At 39.7% G+C, this 19,260-nt stretch overlaps 2 protein-coding genes across 2 annotated transcripts; both read left to right on the top strand.

Annotated features, from left to right (window-relative positions):
• The first annotated feature begins 1,001 nt into the window (after positions 1-1,001).
• Positions 1,002-5,112, top strand: LOC103141876 (bone morphogenetic protein receptor type-2-like). Its single transcript, XM_016674130.1, has 7 exons — positions 1,002-1,516; positions 1,622-1,843; positions 2,075-2,189; positions 2,878-3,035; positions 3,215-3,371; positions 4,604-4,740; positions 4,833-5,112. The coding sequence occupies exons 2-7, from the start codon at positions 1,676-1,678 to the stop codon at positions 4,929-4,931; spliced, it is 834 nt and encodes a 277-aa protein (XP_016529616.1). The 5' UTR covers positions 1,002-1,516; positions 1,622-1,675; the 3' UTR covers positions 4,932-5,112.
• Positions 5,113-6,037: 925 nt separating this feature from the next.
• LOC103141875 (NUAK family SNF1-like kinase 1) lies at positions 6,038-18,489 on the top strand. Its single transcript, XM_007557688.2, has 7 exons — positions 6,038-6,643; positions 10,843-10,963; positions 11,762-11,913; positions 13,081-13,146; positions 15,100-15,219; positions 16,030-16,162; positions 16,270-18,489. The coding sequence occupies exons 1-7, from the start codon at positions 6,284-6,286 to the stop codon at positions 17,424-17,426; spliced, it is 2,109 nt and encodes a 702-aa protein (XP_007557750.1). The 5' UTR covers positions 6,038-6,283; the 3' UTR covers positions 17,427-18,489.
• Positions 18,490-19,260: the final 771 nt, after the last annotated feature.

The raw sequence follows: 19,260 nt of genomic DNA, 5'->3' as shown, positions 1-19,260 counted from the left end.
CAACACCTTTAATGTCTCCTGCTTAGATCAGCTTAGACAGATGGATGTACTTGATATTCAGGCTTTTCCAATCAAATGTACGGCTGAAACTAGAAGATCAGAACAAAATACTGAGAAAAATTCAAAGTCCATCTCAAGCTTCCCTTTTAATGGATTTGGGAGAAACATTAATATTTCCCATCTTTTATACACAGCTTCCTATTTGTGCTTTTTGCATTTTGCTAAAAGCTTCATTTGCTTCTGTGGTTCAGTAATAGATTTTCAGAGATTTACTCCTAAAAGATTAATCAGAACCCTGTTTTTGATCCCGCCATGAACATTTAGGGACATTGAATGTCATGAACAGACTTTGAATCTTGAAATGAACAACTTATTTTGACTGAATGTGGTATAGCCGGATAAAAAAATATATATAAAAAATACATAGGTTGTTTTCTTATGTTTTTCACAATATTAATAATGTCCCTCAAATATGTTATGAAAGATTTTACTTTTCTTTAAAATACATTTCCAGTGAAAAGATGCATGAAAAATTTCTGCAGCACATTTATTAGTCACTGTTGCACCAACTATTGGAGTCATTGCCACAACAGTGTATTACTGGTTTAATACACCCTAATTGTTTTTCATGGAGATTTAAGTCACCATAAAAGTTCGTTATAAATGTAATGAATTTAAAATACGTTTTTGTGTAAACAATGTTGTTTATATAAAAAAAAACAATTTTGCAGTTGTTAATAATTTGTAGAGGAATAAAATTATGTTTACTTGTACACTAAAGAATCTACATGCTTTAAAGTTGGGTAAAGTTTTAAAGGTTATGAAAGTATATAGCAAGTCTTACCTGAATGTGAATTTTTTTTATTGATTAATTTCTGTTTTCTTCATATTCAGAGTCTTTTACTGCTCTTCTTCATTTTGTCCTGTTTTTCAGCCAAAATGAAGATCCAAATTGAAGGTAAGTTCAGACACGCTGGTGAAGATCCAGATGTCTTTCTCTGATAAAGCAACACAGAGCTGGACCTTGATGGCCACTTTAGTAACAAACCAGTTATTGTCCTGATCCCACCTGTGCATTGACCTAATCAGACAAACACAAGTGTTTTTGTTCTTATATCAAACAAACAAATAAACAAAAAAACAAACAAAAAAAACGATAAATAATTCCTGAGTGATTGTTTGAACTTTTTATCTTATTTTTATGACATTTTCAGGATGTCTCCACTAAACCTCGAGTCTCTTTCGTCGTCTGCTAAAACTGTCCTTGGTCTTTATCTTTGACACATAACTCCCCTTTACCTTTGCTGCTCTTCCGCAACATCTTAGCAGATGTTTAGTCAGGCCTGCTTAAAGAGAATAAATACACCTGCATGTCTGCCCAATCCACTTTAAAAGGTTTTATATAATTTTAGAGGAGTATCTGCAGTCGACGTGTCAGGACTATAATATCCAACAAACATGTTCCTGTCAAATAAAAACTTCAGAGAACCAGATTACTGACATTGAACTGCAGGGGGTAAGTCTGACAGTGAACGTTTCCCTGTTCTCCAGCCATTTTAATTAAGTCTTAATAGCTCTTTCATTGTTTTTTTTTTGTTTTTGTTTTTTTTTTATCTTACAGGTTCTTGGACAGGGGCATTTTGCAACTGTTTATGAAGGGAAGCAAAGGGGAAGTATGGTGGCTGTGAAAGTGTACGCTGAAAACGGGAAGCATCAATTTATGAATGAAAAGGAGGTTTATGAGCTTCCACTGATGAAGCACGAGAGGATTCTCCAGTTTCTAGGCACGGAGAGGAAACCAGACGATAGCAGCCTGCTCATTGTGCTCCAGTACGCTGAACATGTGAGTACGAACAGGTCCTCTCATATTAACCCTTCTGAGCTGCATAAAGGGCTTGGTTGGGGTAAACAAAAAGAAAGATCCAAGAGTAATCTTCATACCTCCTTTTATTTTTATTTTGGATGTTGACAGTTTAGCTGGATTTATATTGTTTCTCTCTCTTTTTTTTTTTATCCTTTGGACTGAGTGCCAAACTCCTTGAGTCCTGGACAGTCGTCTTGTCTTTGATTTCAGGGTTCTCTTCATTCCTTTCTGTGTAAACACGCCAGCAGCTGGGTGCTGACCATGAGGCTGTGCCAGTCCTTATCGGAGGGACTTTCCTATCTCCACTCTGACCTCCGCAGCAATGGTACTGGCCAGAATCCCACACCACAAAAATATGTCTGCTTGTTCACATTGTAGCATTCACGCTAGAGACCTGAATCTGACGGTACTTAACCGATGACGTGTTCCTTCTAACCAAAAACTGTTACAGAAACTTGATTAGCCGGGTGATGAAATATGGATTCCTACCGCATGGTTTAGCAAAAATACTACATTTTTAAAGGGTTTGCAAAAAAAAAAAAGTGTAAATTTGCATGTAGTGTGCTGAAATCAAGGTGATTCTGAAAGAGATACATTAATCGCTTCTTCACAAGCAAATGCCTCTTTAAATCATAAACAACTGATACCCAGTTGAGATATAATGTGATAACTTATCAAAATATCACATCTCTTTCATGCAGCAGAGAAGTTTTTTGACTTCTTTTGCTAATGTTGCCAACAATAATAAGAAGGATATAATAAACTTCAAGCAGGGTGAGGCTGGATTATATTGTCGGGTTCATCGTAAATCTCGCTGCCAAGCATCTTTCAGCTCATACCCCTTAAAAAAAAAAAAAAAAAACTTTTAACAATTTATCATCAGTAAATTATCCAGAAATCTAGACATAGCTCTCACAAATGTTTACAACTGCAGCTGTGCAGGATACAAGCCATTGCAGAAAAATGTGACTAAAAGGATGCATTGGAAATGTCTGAGTCTTTCTCTTGCACAGATGTGCACAAGCCTCCCGTTGCCCACAGAGACCTGAGCAGCTCCAACGTGCTGGTCAGAACAGACGGGACTTGTGTCTTGTGCGATTTTGGATCCTCCACGATCCTGCGTTCTTGTTCAGGACATCGCTTCTGGAGGAACCACTCCACAACCATCACGGTGAGTAACATCAAAGATGTTACTGCCGAATTATGTCATTTAAAAAAACAAAACAAAAACAAACAAAAAAAAAACCTCAAACAGAAAAGAAACGATCTGCACAATATAATTAGAGGTGACCGATTTTATGTCTACTGAAGCTCTTAAAAGGAACCATGCTTGTTTTTTTAAATTAACAGGGTCATCTTCAGTTTTGCACGCTCAACTACATGTCCCCTGAGATCCTGGAGGGCTCTGTGAACCTCAGCAGCAGCTCATTTCTCCTGCAGGGCGACATCTATGCCTTAGGTCTGATTTTGTGGGAGATATGGATGCGCTGTTCTGATTTGTTTGCAGGTAAGTTACTGTTGTAACAAAAGTAATATATTGATTTTTTTGGAACAGAGCTGCATTCTTTAGGAGTTTGTTTTTGCACCAAACCCAGAATAATTTCAGATTTACTAGTTGGTTCAGATACAGTTTTGCAATGTGAATCCATTTGTAAGTTTATCTCTATTTGAAGACCAATTCTGCTGTCATTGATTGGGTTAAAGTGTAGACCAGTTTAAACAGCCACAGTAAAAAAATGAACATCTTATTTATGATATTTTATAATGGGACAGATTGGGATTTTCTATATGAAATTAAGTTGTTATAAACATTTGAAACATTACCTGCGGTACCTTGTGCCATCTTCATTTACTATCCAGATTAATTCACTGAAAGTTGAAGCCAACATCCAGTAATAGAGCAATCAAAATCAAAGTGGATTCTTCTAGGATCTTAAAATAACTTCACAATAAAAGACATTATAGTGATTTTTTTTGTAAACATTTTAATCATCATCATGTTGGAGTTTGATTTGGTCTTAGCCATTCTTGGATTAACAATTATCCTCAGGTCCAGGGACTACCTAATCTGGATTAATTCTACATAAAGATGACACAATAAAAATGTTGAACTATATGCCGTTAAGTTCAGCCTTCAGATGAAAAAGATCTTTATAAATGAGGTTTTGATCCTATAAAGTATTGACCAGAGGGTGGTGCTCCAGGACTGAATGTTCGAACGGACTGCAGGAGTTCACCCTTTAACTCAGCTTTTCATTTCTTAATCAGTTGTTATAAAAGTTCTAGATATTATGAGCATGTCACGTAACACCTGTAAGAAATGTTCATCTCCTCAGAAGTCCCTCCCTAGATATTCCTAAAACCACCTAGTTATGCAGTTTGTGCACACGTCCTAACTGGTTGGTATGGCAGGTGGTTTAGTAAAATAATAATAATAATAATAATAATAATAATAATAATAATAATAATAATAATAATAATAATAATAAAACTTTAAACTGATTGAACACTCTTTTTCTGTTTCCCCATATGTGCACAGAAATGTCAAAAATGCACTTTTAGGATTTTGTGGTACAAAGAAAGCAGAAACCCAGACTGTAGCCGATAGGTTTGCTGCTTAAAGCTTGTTTTCCACATTATGTTTTTCAAAATCCTAAATTGTGCAAGACAGTTCATATTGTGCGAACAGATTACAGATTAAATTCGTTTCAGAGTTTGTGCAAACACTATCACCTACAGGGGGCGCTGTTCCAGAGCATCTCCTGCCTTATGAACTGGAGCTGGATGCCAATGTAACACTGGAGAGGCTCATCCTGTTTGTGTCTGAGATGGACAGGAGACCCTCCATTCCTGGAAACTGGGAGATGTTACCACAGGTATTAACCGAGACTTTGCTCTCGCTCATGGTTGTGTGGCTGAATATCAACAGTGTGACACGTTGACTGTAAACTAACTAAACCTTTTTCAGGGATCTGGACTGAAGGAGCTGCTGTCAGACTGCTGGGACCGAGACACAGACGCTCGGCTGTCAGCTCCGTGCATCGTAGACAGATTAATGTCTCTGTAACCTTTTAAAAGCGATGATTTTTGTTTTCTTTTTTTTTTCAAGTTGATACATTTATGGATATAAAGACACTAGTTCTCGTTTTGTCTCACCGCTGTTTGTTGAAGTTTCTCATTTTTAGCGTACTAACAGTTCACATGTAATCTGATCGCATAAGCTTTCAATAAAGACGTTTTTGATTGAAGTTTGATTTTTTTTATTTAGAAAAAAAATAGTCACACATCATGGAGATGCTAGCAAAAAACAAAATTATATAAAACAAAATAATGTGAAAATTTGCTGGGGCAGTAATCGCTACATTTAAATGCTATACATTGTGTGTTGCATTGAAGCATAATGAACACATTCCACTGTCTTTTCCATCCTGCACAACTGTTTTTTTATTATTATTATTATTTTATCACCTTTTGATTTTATGTGACACATTCTTCACACTGGTTTTAACAAAGTGATGCATTTGGCAGAAAAGTGCGAGGAACCTCTGGCAATGTGTGTGACTAAATTTGTGCATCTCGGGCTCATTCATTCAGTGTAGCAGCAATTCTCAAAAAAATAAGAAGCACATTTTAATGTGCATCTTCATAGCAGTAAAATGACTGGATTGGATATGTATTACAGATTTCTGCTCTTGAAATCCTTTTTGTGAAGTTAATATTGTTTGTTGTGTCTAATTTTGTCTGTAAAAAAAGGGATCATTAAAATGTATTATCAGTAAGTTCAATTAACCAGGTGTGCATTACATATGAATTATTCAGAGGTCATTTAGTACATTTAATATTTAAAGTTGAATTTTTTTGATCATTTTCTACGTCTAGCTAATTTTACACAAGGAAATGCTGTTTTTTTTCCTCATGAACTTTCGTTTTAATATAGGAGAGGATAAATGAGTAAGGTTTACTTTCTCTGACTGGTAAAGCATCAGGAAACACGGCTGAGTGATGTGGGGGAAGTGGGTTCAATCTGACCGGCAGGGCAGCACATTCCGGACATATTTCCCTTCTCATGTGCTGCTCAGCCAAGAATGAGTCCTCGGAAAACCCAAAATGATTCCCTGATGGGCGTGACGCGCAGGGATGTTGGAATAAGGAGGCTCCACCCATCTCTGTGGACCATGTGGTCCCCAACGCTCCTGTTGCTGAGCTCATAAGCTGGGAGAGAAACAGAAATAACAGTAGCTGTCAGGATGACTCAGATCTTTGTTAGCGTGTTTGTCTGCGCTGCGATTTCGTTCTTGCTCCTATAACTCTCTATATGGGCAACTCCAAGCCTCCCTGCGCCACCTTTCGCAACAAACTCTGTACAATTTGGGGATCCGGTGAAAGCTCCTGACAGCTGCGCTCCGTGCCCAGGGGAGGATGGGCAGACGTGAGGCGCACAGCACAGGCGAGATGAACCCCAGCCACCTCTCCGAGCTCGGCTGCCTGCAGGACTCGGCGTCCAGCGGCCACCACCACCAGCACCACCACCACCAGCACCACCACCAGCAGCAGCAGCGCCACCACGGCGAGCAGCTCCGGAGGACTGACAGCGGTCACCCGTGCAGCGCAGACATGAGGCAAAGGAAGGCGGACCTGGCCGCGGCGGTAGCGCCGGTGGAAGTGAAGAAGCACCAGCATAAACACAACCTGAAGCACCGCTATGAGGTGATGGAGACGCTGGGAAAAGGCACCTACGGCAAAGTCAAAAAAGCGGTGGAGAGAGCCAGCATGAGAACAGTGAGTAACAGTTGTAGGATTTATATTTTATACACGAAAAAGAATTCCGTAAAATGTAGCTGTGAAGCAACCAGTTTTTGAAATGTTACAGAAAGTTTAGAAATTTAGAATTTAGAAAGTTTTTTTTTATTTTATTTTTTTTTAGGAAGGACAAATGAGAGGTGGGCTGATAACCACGGGGTGGTTCACCAAACCAAAATGTTTGATAACAAAGTAATTAAATGCAAATCTCTGTAGAATCACATTGTTCAAACAACCAAATAGTTTCTGAGTTCATATTTTTAAGCACATGAATCCCAGGTCCAAGATGATGCCAGCAGCGAGGGATGAACATACAAAAGGGGGCCAGATGAAGGACAACACAGAAATACATACTAGATGTTGTTCTGTTGTCTACTAAATTCATGTACCAGGGGTGTGTCGTGGTCCCTGTGTCTATATCTGCTTGCTGTGGGTCTTAATTATTGATGCTGAATACTTGCTTCCTGTTCTGCCAGGCTGAAATGCCTTTGCTCTGACTCACTCAGCGTTTGGGGTATAAGAACCCTACAATCGGCCTCCAACAGTGGTTTGACCCAGTTCACTGGAAACCAGCAAAAACCCATCTTATGCATTGACAGATATTATCTATTTTACTTCCGAACTGCAGATTCTGACAGTGGTCAGATGACTTGTAAGTGGATTTCTGCTGACTCTACTGCAATCTGACCAACAAGAGGCACAGTGCTTTTACCTCTACCCTCCGTTTTGGAAAACAAACACATGCCAGTAGTGGGAAGTTTTTGGGAAATTAGAGCTTGGATCTTGTGCTTGTCGCTTCACCTCTAACCCTAAGCATCTAATTGGGATGGGAGAAAACAAGGCATGAAGAGCAGCTCTAGAGTGTGTGTGTGTGAGCAGAGTGAGAGGGTTTGTTGGGACATGGGGAAAATGCAGAATTCCTTGTGCCATTAGCCAGCGCATACCAGGGATTCTTTGAAACAAAACTGACATTATTTTTGGAAACAAGGCTAAGGGGCTGTTGTTTGAGCTCAGCAAAAAGGGCAGAAGAAAAGGAGGAGAAGGTAGAGGAGAGTTTTAGAGCAAATTGAAGATTTGGGATCAGAATTACCAACGTGCCAGAAATGTCACAGGATTGGATCAAAACTAATTTAAAGAAAAAAAAATGAAGGATTTTCGGTTTAAGATTTGACTAATTATAAATGTGTCTGATGTGTTTTATTCCGTAATACATAATTGTATCAGATGTTTATAGGACCTAAGTTGTAATGCAGTATTTTAAGAGAAAAACAAGTTTTGTTTTTTGTTATCTTGCAGGACCATTGTCTTTACACCAAATGGAGGCTTGGAAAAATTGTTTATAATTATTTTATGTTCCAACATGTTAGAACAAGACATGAATGTATTTTGATAGGTTTGACCAGCAGAAAAATACTAATCATTTTTGATGAAAAAGGAAAATTATACATGCTTTACATTTTTCTAAATGAAGAGAAACGTGAAAAGTGCATTGTGTTCAGCACCCGAGTGATTCTGCAAATTTATAAAAACGCTGTAACCACAACTGCAGGTAATTTACCAAGTTTTAAACAGTTCACTTCCAGAATAGTCCTGCTTTTAACACTGTGATCTTCCCACCAACTCTTTTTCAATGTCTGATTTTCCCTGCATGACTTGGAGCAAACTGCAAATCCAACTAATTCAGGTTTTCAAATCGCAAAAGAAGAACATGGCAAAAAGGATCTTCACATTTACCACTTATTGCATTATGTTTTTTTTGTTTGTTTTCTCCATGTGAACACCTCGGCATATTTTAATAGAATCCTAAAGCCAAATCCTCTGCTTCCACCCTGAGTGAGATGATGAAGGCCTATTTCCTTTAACGTCAAATTACTACAGTGTGCCTGTCTTGGTCCAGATCCCTGTAAGCAGCACATAGCACAGTTTGTAATTGTTGGCTATGAAAGGAACAGCTTAAGGCTCTGTGTTTAGCCGAGCCCTGAGGTCCAGGGTCTGTTTGGCAACGATCCCGTCTAATCCCACAGCTAAATCTTACGCAGATGCTTTAGTGACTCTTGGGATGCATATGTGTGCCTCTCCATGTATGTCCATGTCAGGAAATCTTAGACTTCAATAATGACTTGACGCACAATCACTCAGAAAACCTTGTCAATTTTTCAGCCTCCTGCGGAGAAGGGAGAGGAGGATGGAGCTGTAAACTCCTGTTACTCTCACCCCGAAATAGCCTCTGGATTTCTACCTCTTTTGCTCTCACTTCAAGCACAACTCTGATCAGCTCTTGGTGACTCATGCAAGTGGCAGCTTATGTTTCCTGCTTTTGTGAAGCAGCGATTCTAATCTCAGAATTTGTCACTCAGCTCATTATATGGAAGAACAATGAGGCACAGCGATGCTTCTGATGTCTGCTCACAGCAGAGTGAGCTCATACAAGCGCACACATTCTCAATCTCCCCCCTATTGAAATTTGTCGAAAAGGGGTGAGCAATGCCTTCTTTATGCAAATTTTCAGCGGCTAATGCTGACAGCGAAACACAACTTGTTATTGCTCCTGTAATTTGTCCTGCTCTGTCCTTCACATTTTTGCTAAATTTGATTCAGTATCTCATTTCAGCCATCCATTTTCTTTGTGTAATTTCCTACTAGATATACTCTGACAACGAAACACACCTGGGTAACGAAGTATAGATTTTTCACCGCCGGATTTCACAAAAACATAGAGGTTTTATAGACACACAAGAAAACTGATAATCCTGACTTGTGTGTGTATGTGTGTTGGATGAGCAAAGTTTGACTTGTGTCAGTGTAGATTCTGCAGTATTCAGGTCCCATCCCAGTTTGCCCTGACCCTCTTCACAAATCACTTCCATGTGTTTTATTGTTGACAAATCTTCCTGCTATCCATGCAGTGTTTTCCCATACTGTGGAACAAACACCTCCAAAAATAAGTGTCAGTGGAAACTTGTTTTTGGAAGGATAGACTCTATCTTAATTAAATATTGATTTACAATAATTTAGGAAAACAAATGCAAAAAAACAAACAAACAAAAACACACACACACACATGCACACACACATTGCTTTACAGGTAACAAATTATATCTGAAATAAGTTTGATTGATTTCACACACTCAAAAAAATCTGTCTATTGCATTTAAATGGTGAAATAAAGGACTTCTACTAATGAATTCCACTTGCCACACTATTCCCTTTCTTTCCTCTTGTTGCTCTGGCTATTCAGGTCAGCAAATCACTAGTTAGCCAACACTGGACAAGTGCCATTCGGCTGATAACTGCTCAGCATGGACTGCAGACTGCAGCCCTGCAATGGCAATTTCACTTCAGCACAAAGTCTCAGTTAATGTGGGAAAATGTCTCTGAATGTCTGTAGTTTGACCGTAGAAAATGCCAAGCATTCCCAAAAAGCAGCAATTTCCCTTCATTACATAGCTTCCTCATCAATTATGGAAGGTCAGGCCACTCGCAGGAATTCAGCAGCTTGTGTTCGCCTTGCACGACTGCAGCTAACGGAGCGTGTGAATCGTGTCTTCCCGTTGTCCCGTAGACATTTTTCCAGCAGCTGAGAATGCTACGGCAGTGACCTTGGGAAGGAGGGGTCTAGTTCAACCATGAGGACGCTCAGGGGGCCGATGTGTCGTCTGTGTGTTTAAATGTCAGCTCTGCTTGTGCACATCCTGTGGTGTGTATTAATCTAAAGTTCGATTCTGACGTCCGCTCTTTGCTCCTCTCCTTCGTGCTATTTCTGTAAGAGTTCCTCTATCCAGAGAGGTTTAGTGGCTCGTGTTGGGGGAGATCTGTTGTGGTGCTCCTGTATGTGTGGATTCAGTGGGGGCAGGGGGGGTCTGCATCGGGGTACAGCATGTGCCTGGGATTAAAGAAGAGGAGTGTTAACTCCACAGCTGTCAACCTTCTCGCTTCCCTGGACAGCAGCCTCTAAAACCAGCATAATCACCTCTAATACCCACAGATTTTATTTGTGCAAGAGAGTGTGTATATCTGTGCTTCTAGTATGCATGTAAGCATATACTGATTTTTAGAAGTTAAAGGAAAGATGAACCGCATCACCCAGTTTCCCATGTGGTACCTCCAAAACAAGCTTTCCAGAGATGAAATTCATTTTGAACATTTGTTTACACTCAGTTGTATGTTTTCATTCCCAGGTGGCAATCAAGTCGATCCGAAAAGAACGCATCACCGACGATCTGGATCGGATTCACATCCAGAGAGAGATCGAGATCACCTCCTCACTCCGACACGCCAACATCATACGCTTCCATGAGGGTAAGGCCGTGTTGCATAAGCAGAGGGAGGCGTAAAAATCACGTATTCAAGTCAGTTACTCAGTTCACATAGATATTTTGTCTTCATTATTCTTGAAAACAAAAAAATAAACAATGACTTCATCCAACTAAGATTGATCTGTTTGTCTAGTGACTTAGATGGCTTCCTGATCTGCGCATTTAAAAAAAACAACATTTTTTTTCCCCAATACGACTGAAATCGCATCGACACTTATTATTATTGTTGACTTTATTGACTTTATCTGGCGCACATAATTTCTCCATATTTTTCCATAGCGCACAAAATGCACCTAAAAATTGACCCAAATGGATCTAGATAGTTCTTAAAATATCTACATTTAGAACTCTGCAGAGCTGAGTATCATGACAAATAGCACGGTAAATTAACATTTAAAGGTTGACACACCCTTTTTCTGAGCATTTTACATCTATTACCCATAGTTGAAATTAAATTTCATTGATATTTGACTGCAGAAATCATCGGAGTGAGAAAAAAAAGGGGGTTTTCATCCCCGGTTTTAAAAAGTCCATGAAAATTAATCTAACAAAATTTTGTCCATCCATCTAGATAGATAAACAGTTTTTGTGTGTGAACCCCCAGGTCAACAGAAATATTTACAGTAAACTCAGTCATTTCCATATTTACTGTAAAAACAAAAAAAATCAAATTGGGTCTGACAACTCCCCTAATTTAAGTCCTGAAAAGTCTTGAATTAGATTATGAAAAATGTGTGGAAACCCCTGCCTGTAAAACCTTTCTTGCGTGCTGTGTTGACAGTTTTCGAGAGCCGGGATAAGATTGTGATAGTGATGGAGTACGCCAGCAGAGGGGAGCTGTACGACTACATACAGGAGAGGAAGCGACTGCCGGAAACAGAAGCCAGAAGCATCTTCAGGCAGATTGCTTCTGCCGTCCACTACTGCCACAAGGTCAGACACGCATACGCCCCTCAGATGTGCCACAGAAACTGAGTATAAACTGGGGCAACACATGAATACACGTGCCAAGTATTCAGCTGAGCGTCAGTAAATACTGTAATGCTAAATCCACTAAATCCTAATCATAATACTGTGCTGAAACCTGACTTTAGTTTCAGATCTCTCTGGTTTTGGAGCACATTAGGCTCTGATTGCTGTTCGCAGTCACATATTTACATATTCACCGACCTCCTTTATGAATTGGCGAAGAACCAAATCCTTCTTTTCTGTTGTCGATGTCAACATTAAATTAGCAGCTTTGCCAAAAAAGCAGGAATTACCAGGGAAATGCCTAAATCCGGTTAACACACAGCAGCGGCTAGCAAGGAGCTGTGCCTGACAGTCAGCTGAGCTGGAAGTAACAAATACGGTTTGTTACTTGTTGATTTTTTCACGAATTCAACATGTTAAACTCAAATTAACATCCAAGCTCCTACAGTTTGCAGGGAGGAGGGAATTTGCTGTCCTGCTGCTCCTGAGTATACTCTTAAAATAGAAACAAATGTTCTGGCATGAATGAATAATTGAATGTGCCACAGAAGTATGCAGGGCACACCGAGGTATTTTCAGCACTTCCAGAGTTTTCTGTTACATAAAACGAGCCATGGTGACAATAAGGATAAACCGATCTAACAAATATACCAGTTTTGTTTTTGTATGTTCACGAGAACAATAACATAGCAATAAACTTGCATAGAGACTTTGACTATGTGCAGAAAACACATTCTGGAGACATGGGTCATTTCCTTCACAAAAGTGGACCAAAGAGGATGAAATTAATGAAAGAATGGAGTCTCAGAGTTTCTTTGCGTCACTCGACTTCCTGGGTGGTCATACATATCTATTGAGGCCTTGTCTTTTCCTGTGAATCACTGCCAAATCGGTATCTATGGAAACACTCAATCCTTCAACAAACCTTTCCTCCTAAAGGAGCTGAAACTGGGGTTTTTTTTCTCCTCCGATTTTCCAGACTCCACATGTCTCCTGACTTGTTGGCACCAGTCAGGAGATTGAGTCATCGCCAGAATTAAAAAAGAAAAAAAAAAAGCCCAAACTAATTATTTCTCTGCTTGATAACCTGCCTCAACGTTCTCGTGTTCTGTCTCCGCTCTCTTGCAGAATGGTGTCGTGCATCGAGACCTTAAGCTGGAGAACATCCTTTTAGATCAAGATTTAAATGTAAAGGTAAGGCTAAGCAAATCCAGCTAATCATATTTGGAAACACATCATTAAGTCGAAAAAAGATGAATATTTTGAACATATATGTAAAGACTTTATCCCCACGGTAAAGACAATGTTATTTTTATACTATCCCCACCGAACCCCAGTAAACATTGTGCAGAGTCTTATAAAGTTACCCAGGGGATGTTTTCTTGCCTTGCCTGGATGTTACTGGCCTTTTATGGGAGCTGTTCATGGCCAAAGGGGAACGCAAAGAATCCAGCAGCAATCTGGGCAGACGGTTAAAAAAATGTTTAAAAAAAAAAAAAAAAAAGCAGTATGTGCAGACTTCCCAGCAGTTCTTCATTCATTACTTACCTAACCTAAACAAGCTCGCCACACTGACCTCTCAGCAGCATGTGCTGCAGGAAATGACCAACACTCATGTGTTTATCTTATGTCTGCACAATAGAAAAAAATGCTTAATAATGGCGTGTGTAAGAAAACAGGAACAATGAGGCATGCTTTAAATAACTTTGAGTCTGGGTCAGTTTAGACTGCCGTGTGCTTTGCTGTGTCTGAATGAAGTGAATACTTAAGGAAAATTAGCCAATTATGATGATAATTGATCACTTTCACTGAGTGAAAGTGAAAGAAGAAAGCTTTCCAGAGCAAATAACATTTCCGAACAACCTGTTTTAAGCTCATCAAAGTTTTAATGCAGACCCATTCAATAAATTAGAATATTATTAAAAGGTTTGTTCATTTTAATAAGCCTATCACCAAATGAAACATATTATATAAATGAGTTCAAAGACTTGCATCTTAACATCTGTGTTTCTCTTAATCATGATGATTTTCTGCTCAAAGGTAACGAAAACACGACATTTAAGGTTAAAATATTACAACAGACCAATAAAAAAACAGAAATGTGGTTTTAAAAAACTTAATACCTGCTTAGATTTATTAAGCAGGTATTAATTAAAGGTACTGTATTAAGCAGGTATTTATTAAAGGTACTTTTAATCTGACAAGTAAGAGTTATCAGGACATATATTCTAATTTACTGAATTTGACAGTATGTTGACATAGCACATTAAACCTCACATTGACCTCAATGTGGAATCAATAACACTTTAATGTATGTGTTACTGCAGACAAAAAAAAAGCAAAGTACATATGATTCAAAGTTTCGATACACTGCTCAGTTTTTCATATTTTGCAGATCTTCATTTCTAATATTTTTACGTTGGAGTTGAGCCGGTTTCTTTGGTCTTTCTAAAGTTTCCTCGCATCTGTTAATAAACTTTTCATCACGTTAAGCCATCTGAGACGTCTAAAACCCTGTTGGAACAAGTGAAGGGACGTTATGACCATCGCATCACAAACACACACTGTTATTGCCACTGTATAAATAAATAAAGACCACAGAGTTACGTTGTATACACAATGTCACCTTCTGTATTTAGGTCTCTGTTGTTGTGATGGAAAAAATGTTGCCGTGTATTTTTAACACCAGAGCTTGTGATAGTGGGCTGGTGTGCATGTTAATAATCTCTTCAGATAGAGTCGGGGCACCGTGTGTGTGGTTATGTCTCCTCGCAGCCCGGATGAGTGGTTGTTCCGTTACGTAAGCGTGCAAGCAGCGCCAGGCTGATGTTTTTGGCTCGTCCTCTTTCCTTGCTCGCACATTAACTGACAAAAATCTTCGCGGAGCTATTTTTGGACCATTAAAAATAGCTGTGAATTGTTGTGCTTTCAGTGCACGACTCCAAATTCGCAGAGAATAGTCACTGAAAAGGAATCCAGATTCCAGGATGTGAGAGGTAACTTGAATGTTTGGCAATGCGTACAATCGAACAGAAAGTTTGCGTTTTTAGAGTGTTATTGTGTTTATTGTCTATGTCTTGCAGGAGGGAGGAAAATAAACTGCTTTAATCTGAATCTGTTGTTTTGTTTTACGTCTTCTCTCTGCAGCTCGCCGATTTTGGCCTTTCCAATAATTTCCAGACGGGCTCCCTGCTGCAGACCTACTGTGGAAGTCCTCTCTATGCTGCTCCAGAGATAGTCAAGGGGCTGCCGTACACCGGACCAGAGGTGGGTCGGTCAACACCAATTACACTGGGAATGTAGACTGGGAATGTAATTTCTGTAGGATATTGTTTGAATTTTGGGATTTCTAAATGCTCTAAAGCATTTTAGAGTGTTTTTAGAAACAGTTTCCCCGTCACTACCTCTCATGGCAGCAAATCACTTTCGATTTCATCAATCATGGACAGGATCCCAATTATATATCTTCCTGATATCACACAGCCTTAGTTCTGCCTGTTTTCTTTCTGATTTTTAGTTATATGTGAATAGAATGTGTAGATTGTGTATATGTTTGTTCTTCCACATATGTGGTTATATCATTTTTCAGATACTTCACAGACAGTGAATCAGTCAATATCCTCTCTGCTCCCAGTTTCCTTCATTCACATCCCTTGTCTTTCTTCCTGTTGTGTTATTTCCTTCTCTGCTCTAACGTCACCTTTTGTTGGTCCACCGGATTTCCTGTTCGAGCATAACTTAAGCTTACTTGAATAAATTCATTGCATCGTTACTTTACATCTGTTCTGCAGTCTGTGTTTCATCTGCGTTTTGCTGCTGTTAACCTGCTTTTTATGATACAAATCACAGCAGCCTTTGGTTTGAATAAAAATTGTGTGTACAGGTTTATTTGTTAGAATGCACCCATTGAAAGTGATCTGTCCAAATAGATAATAAAAAAATATGAACTCAAACAAATCCTTTACGAAGATCAATGCCAAAACATATTTCTTTGCATTGATATTTCTCACAGTGTTAAAGTTTCATAAAGCCAACTGTTTTAATAGAAGACATTATTTTACTCTTGTTGCGTGTTAGGTGGACTGCTGGGCTCTCGGGGTGCTGCTGTATGCGTTAGTCTACAGCAGTATGCCTTTTGATGGGGCCAATCACAAAAAACTGACTGAGCAGATCAGCCAAGGCCGCTACTGCAGACCCAACCCGCCTTCAGGTAAATCAATAAAACGTTCACCTCCGAGAAAAACGTCTTTAAGCCGTATCGGGTGTGATTGCTTTGTGTTAAGCCTCTTTAAATAGCTGTTGATCTGTTCCTCCCAGACGCCTGTGCCCTCATTGACTGGCTGCTGACGGTACGTGCAGATGAGAGGGCCACGATAGAGGATGTAGCCCACCACTGGTGGGTAAACTGGGGCTACGATGAGAGTGTATGTGACTGCCCCACGGCTCCGCACCAAGAATGCCCTTCCCCCTTGCTGGCCCGCTACATCGACTGGCAGAATCAGGTCGGCAAAGCTGGCGAAATGACATCTGACCCTGGAAGCAGGACTTCGGACTCCTCCTGTCGTCCTCAGCTGACATCAAACTCGTTTTACTTCAGTTTACCCTTAAAAAATGACTGTGGAGGAGGAGCAAGGGTCCGTGGAGGGGCTTCAAACCTCAGAAAGTCACGCAAGGAGAATGTCATTCCACAGACCGCCATGGGAGCCTGCACTGATGTCTGTTCAGCAGCTGTGTCTCCGGCTCCGGTGGCCACTTCCACCCCAGAAAGAAGAAAACCCAAAGGCATATTGAAGCACCAGAGGAGTTTAGATTCAGTCTTCCACAACTCTCCAAAGGAAAACTCTTCCTCCCAGACGTGCAACACTCTCCCTCACCCGCATCGGACGCAAACACTTGTTCACACGCGTGTCGATGTCTTGTCCAAAACCCTTCCTCACCCGCCTACGTTCAGTCAGCCTTCTTCTAAGATGCCAAAGAAAGGAATACTAAAGAGTCGGGGCTCGGGTTATAACTTAGCTCCCGATCGGAATTGTTCTGGAGAAAGAGTGCAAGAGAGCGATGCGGGTCAGTCAGGTTCCCACAAGACTTTCCCGGCTGCAGAAGAGAGTCCCAACATGCGAACAGAGGCAGTAAGGAGGCGGAAAGGCATTCTGAAACGTAACGGCAAGTTCTCCCGCAGTCTGGATCTTCCTGACAATCCCATTTCACCTGACTGTTTGGCACCTGCAATTTTCCCAGAGGCCCTCCAGCAGCTCCTGCAGCCCTCGGGGGACGCCGAGGGCCGACGCAGCCGCCCCTCCAGTGTGGTCAGCGAGGACAGCCTCTTCTCCTCTGATTCCTTTGATCTGCTGGACCTCAGCGCTCAGTCACAACCCAGGATTTTCTCCCAGGGACGGCGGCACAGCGGCGCCGGCGGCTGTGAGGAGAACGAGGCGGACGAGGTCAAAGGAGACAAAAAAGGACAGAAGCAATAAATTGATGAATCTGTGATAGTGTGATAACAAGTACCTGTTGTGTTGAAAAGAGTGAAGGATCCTGACCTCTGGAACATGGCAATTGTTGACATTAACTGGGAATGTGAAGCGTCATTTGTAATCGTATTTGCACCTACAAGCACATGACCAAGGGGGTCCACCACTCGCCTCTGAGATCAAACCTGCTCACTTTGATGTCGTCTGCACAGTGTAACATCACCTGCTGTACACAATGCATGTGAACTAGAAATGTGAGGACCAACAAAATGTTAGTTTTTAAAAGTTTTTTTCAAAAACACAAGTTATCTCTACGTGCAAAGTTCAGATATTTGTTTACAGTGATAACCCTTTGTGATGTCCGCAACTCAGCATATTTACATGACAGTTTGCAATTGATCTAATTAGCGTTTTTTTTTTTTTATTTCAGATGCAGATGTTAACTAATCTGACTTTTGTGTAATATTTTATTCACAAAATTGTTTTTTACCTTATGAGCCTTTTAAGAAGTTAACCGACTCTGGTGTATTAGGATATTTTATCAAGCAGACTTAAGGGCACTTTGTTGTTTCTGTGGAAAGTGTTGCCTTATTACAGCTAGGTTTCACCAAGTTTTAATCTAATATTTCTTCTTGTGCAATTCTGCTCATGAGATATGTTTCGATGGGAAGAATTAGAGATTCATTCGTGACAAGAGCCAGGTGTTTGGCTACTCTGATGTGAGTTAAGGGCAATTTATGTTTTATTTTGTGTGAAAATACTAAATAAGAAGATGAATTAAGCAGTAAAAGTAGTTCTGCTGCCTTTAACACCTGTATTTATTCCTCACAGTGTTGACTGTGTGCAATTTGCTCATTTGTACCTGAACAGATTAATGAGTTGCAGATTTATTTTTATTGTTTTTTTTTTGTTTTTTTGTTTTTTTTGCTGTAACCACACTTGTGCTGCTGTGGATGTTTAAGGTGATCCGTGCAAAAAGATGTGCTTTATAAAAAAAATAAGGAAATTCCTTGTGTTGAACTATTTTATACTTGTTCTGCAACAGTAAATAAATTATTTGAATCAATATGTTGTCAAACTTTCATGTTTTTTTCTGGTGAGGAAGAACAAAAAAAGCACAAATCTGAACAAGAACTTGTGTCATTTTAAAAACACCTGCATCAAGCTCATTATAATAAATTATAGCATAACGTAATTAAAGGAGCATTACAATAAAACATCAAACTTCTCACTTACTTTTACTATTTACTTTTCGGTTCTTGTGTCCCAAGAAAAACTGGTGCTGGTCAACAGACTGGCTTCATTGCGGCTTTTGTTTTTGAGCAAAAGTAGTTTTTCTAAAGGAAAAAACAATGAGTACAGGTTGACATTTTTATCTTTTGAGTAGGCCATAAAGGCGCTAAATATGTTCATATTTTCCATTGCATGTCACAAAATGCATTTAGCTTTGTGCTTTTCCTTTTGTGAAACACACCGGTGGCAGTAATTTGTTCCATGATTTGTAGTTCAAGCTGGGGTGTTTGGGTGTTATGCAGTGATAAACCTGCAACCCTTGCGGTGCGGGGAAGCAATAAAATCTATCAACAGGAATCCACTGCCAGACTTTCAGTCTCCTTGCTGACCTGCAAAATAAATCTGCTCACTAAACCGGCTTAAAATTTTATGTTTAGATGATTAAAATCAAATCATTATTTCTTATTATATTATGCACTACCAGTTTCTTCTTCATGAAAAGATGCATACATTAGCATAATATTCACTTTAATAATAGACAGTTGAAATCCTTTGACAATAGCTGATGAATGAAGTTTTATATATGCTGATAAAGGAACTGAAG

Source organism: Poecilia formosa, unplaced genomic scaffold (genome assembly GCF_000485575.1).
Source record: "Poecilia formosa unplaced genomic scaffold, Poecilia_formosa-5.1.2 Scaffold90, whole genome shotgun sequence".
Classification (NCBI taxonomy): Eukaryota; Metazoa; Chordata; class Actinopteri; order Cyprinodontiformes; family Poeciliidae; genus Poecilia; species Poecilia formosa.
The sequence above is the reverse complement of the archived record's forward strand: the minus strand, read 5'-3'. Positions and strand labels throughout refer to the sequence as shown.

Bases quoted from the DNA above. Each gene is read 5' to 3' on its own strand.
- LOC103141876 (XM_016674130.1), top strand. From the start codon at position 1,676: ATGGTGGCTGTGAAAGTGTACGCTGAAAACGGGAAGCATCAATTTATG. The intron at 2,190-2,877 runs GTACTGGCCAGA...TCTCTTGCACAG, and splicing joins CTCTGACCTCCGCAGCAATG to ATGTGCACAAGCCTCCCGTT. The intron at 3,036-3,214 runs GTGAGTAACATC...TTAAATTAACAG, and splicing joins ACCACTCCACAACCATCACG to GGTCATCTTCAGTTTTGCAC.
- LOC103141875 (XM_007557688.2), top strand. From the start codon at position 6,284: ATGGGCAGACGTGAGGCGCACAGCACAGGCGAGATGAACCCCAGCCAC. The intron at 10,964-11,761 runs GTAAGGCCGTGT...CTGTGTTGACAG, and splicing joins CATCATACGCTTCCATGAGG to TTTTCGAGAGCCGGGATAAG. The intron at 13,147-15,099 runs GTAAGGCTAAGC...TTCTCTCTGCAG, and splicing joins ATCAAGATTTAAATGTAAAG to CTCGCCGATTTTGGCCTTTC.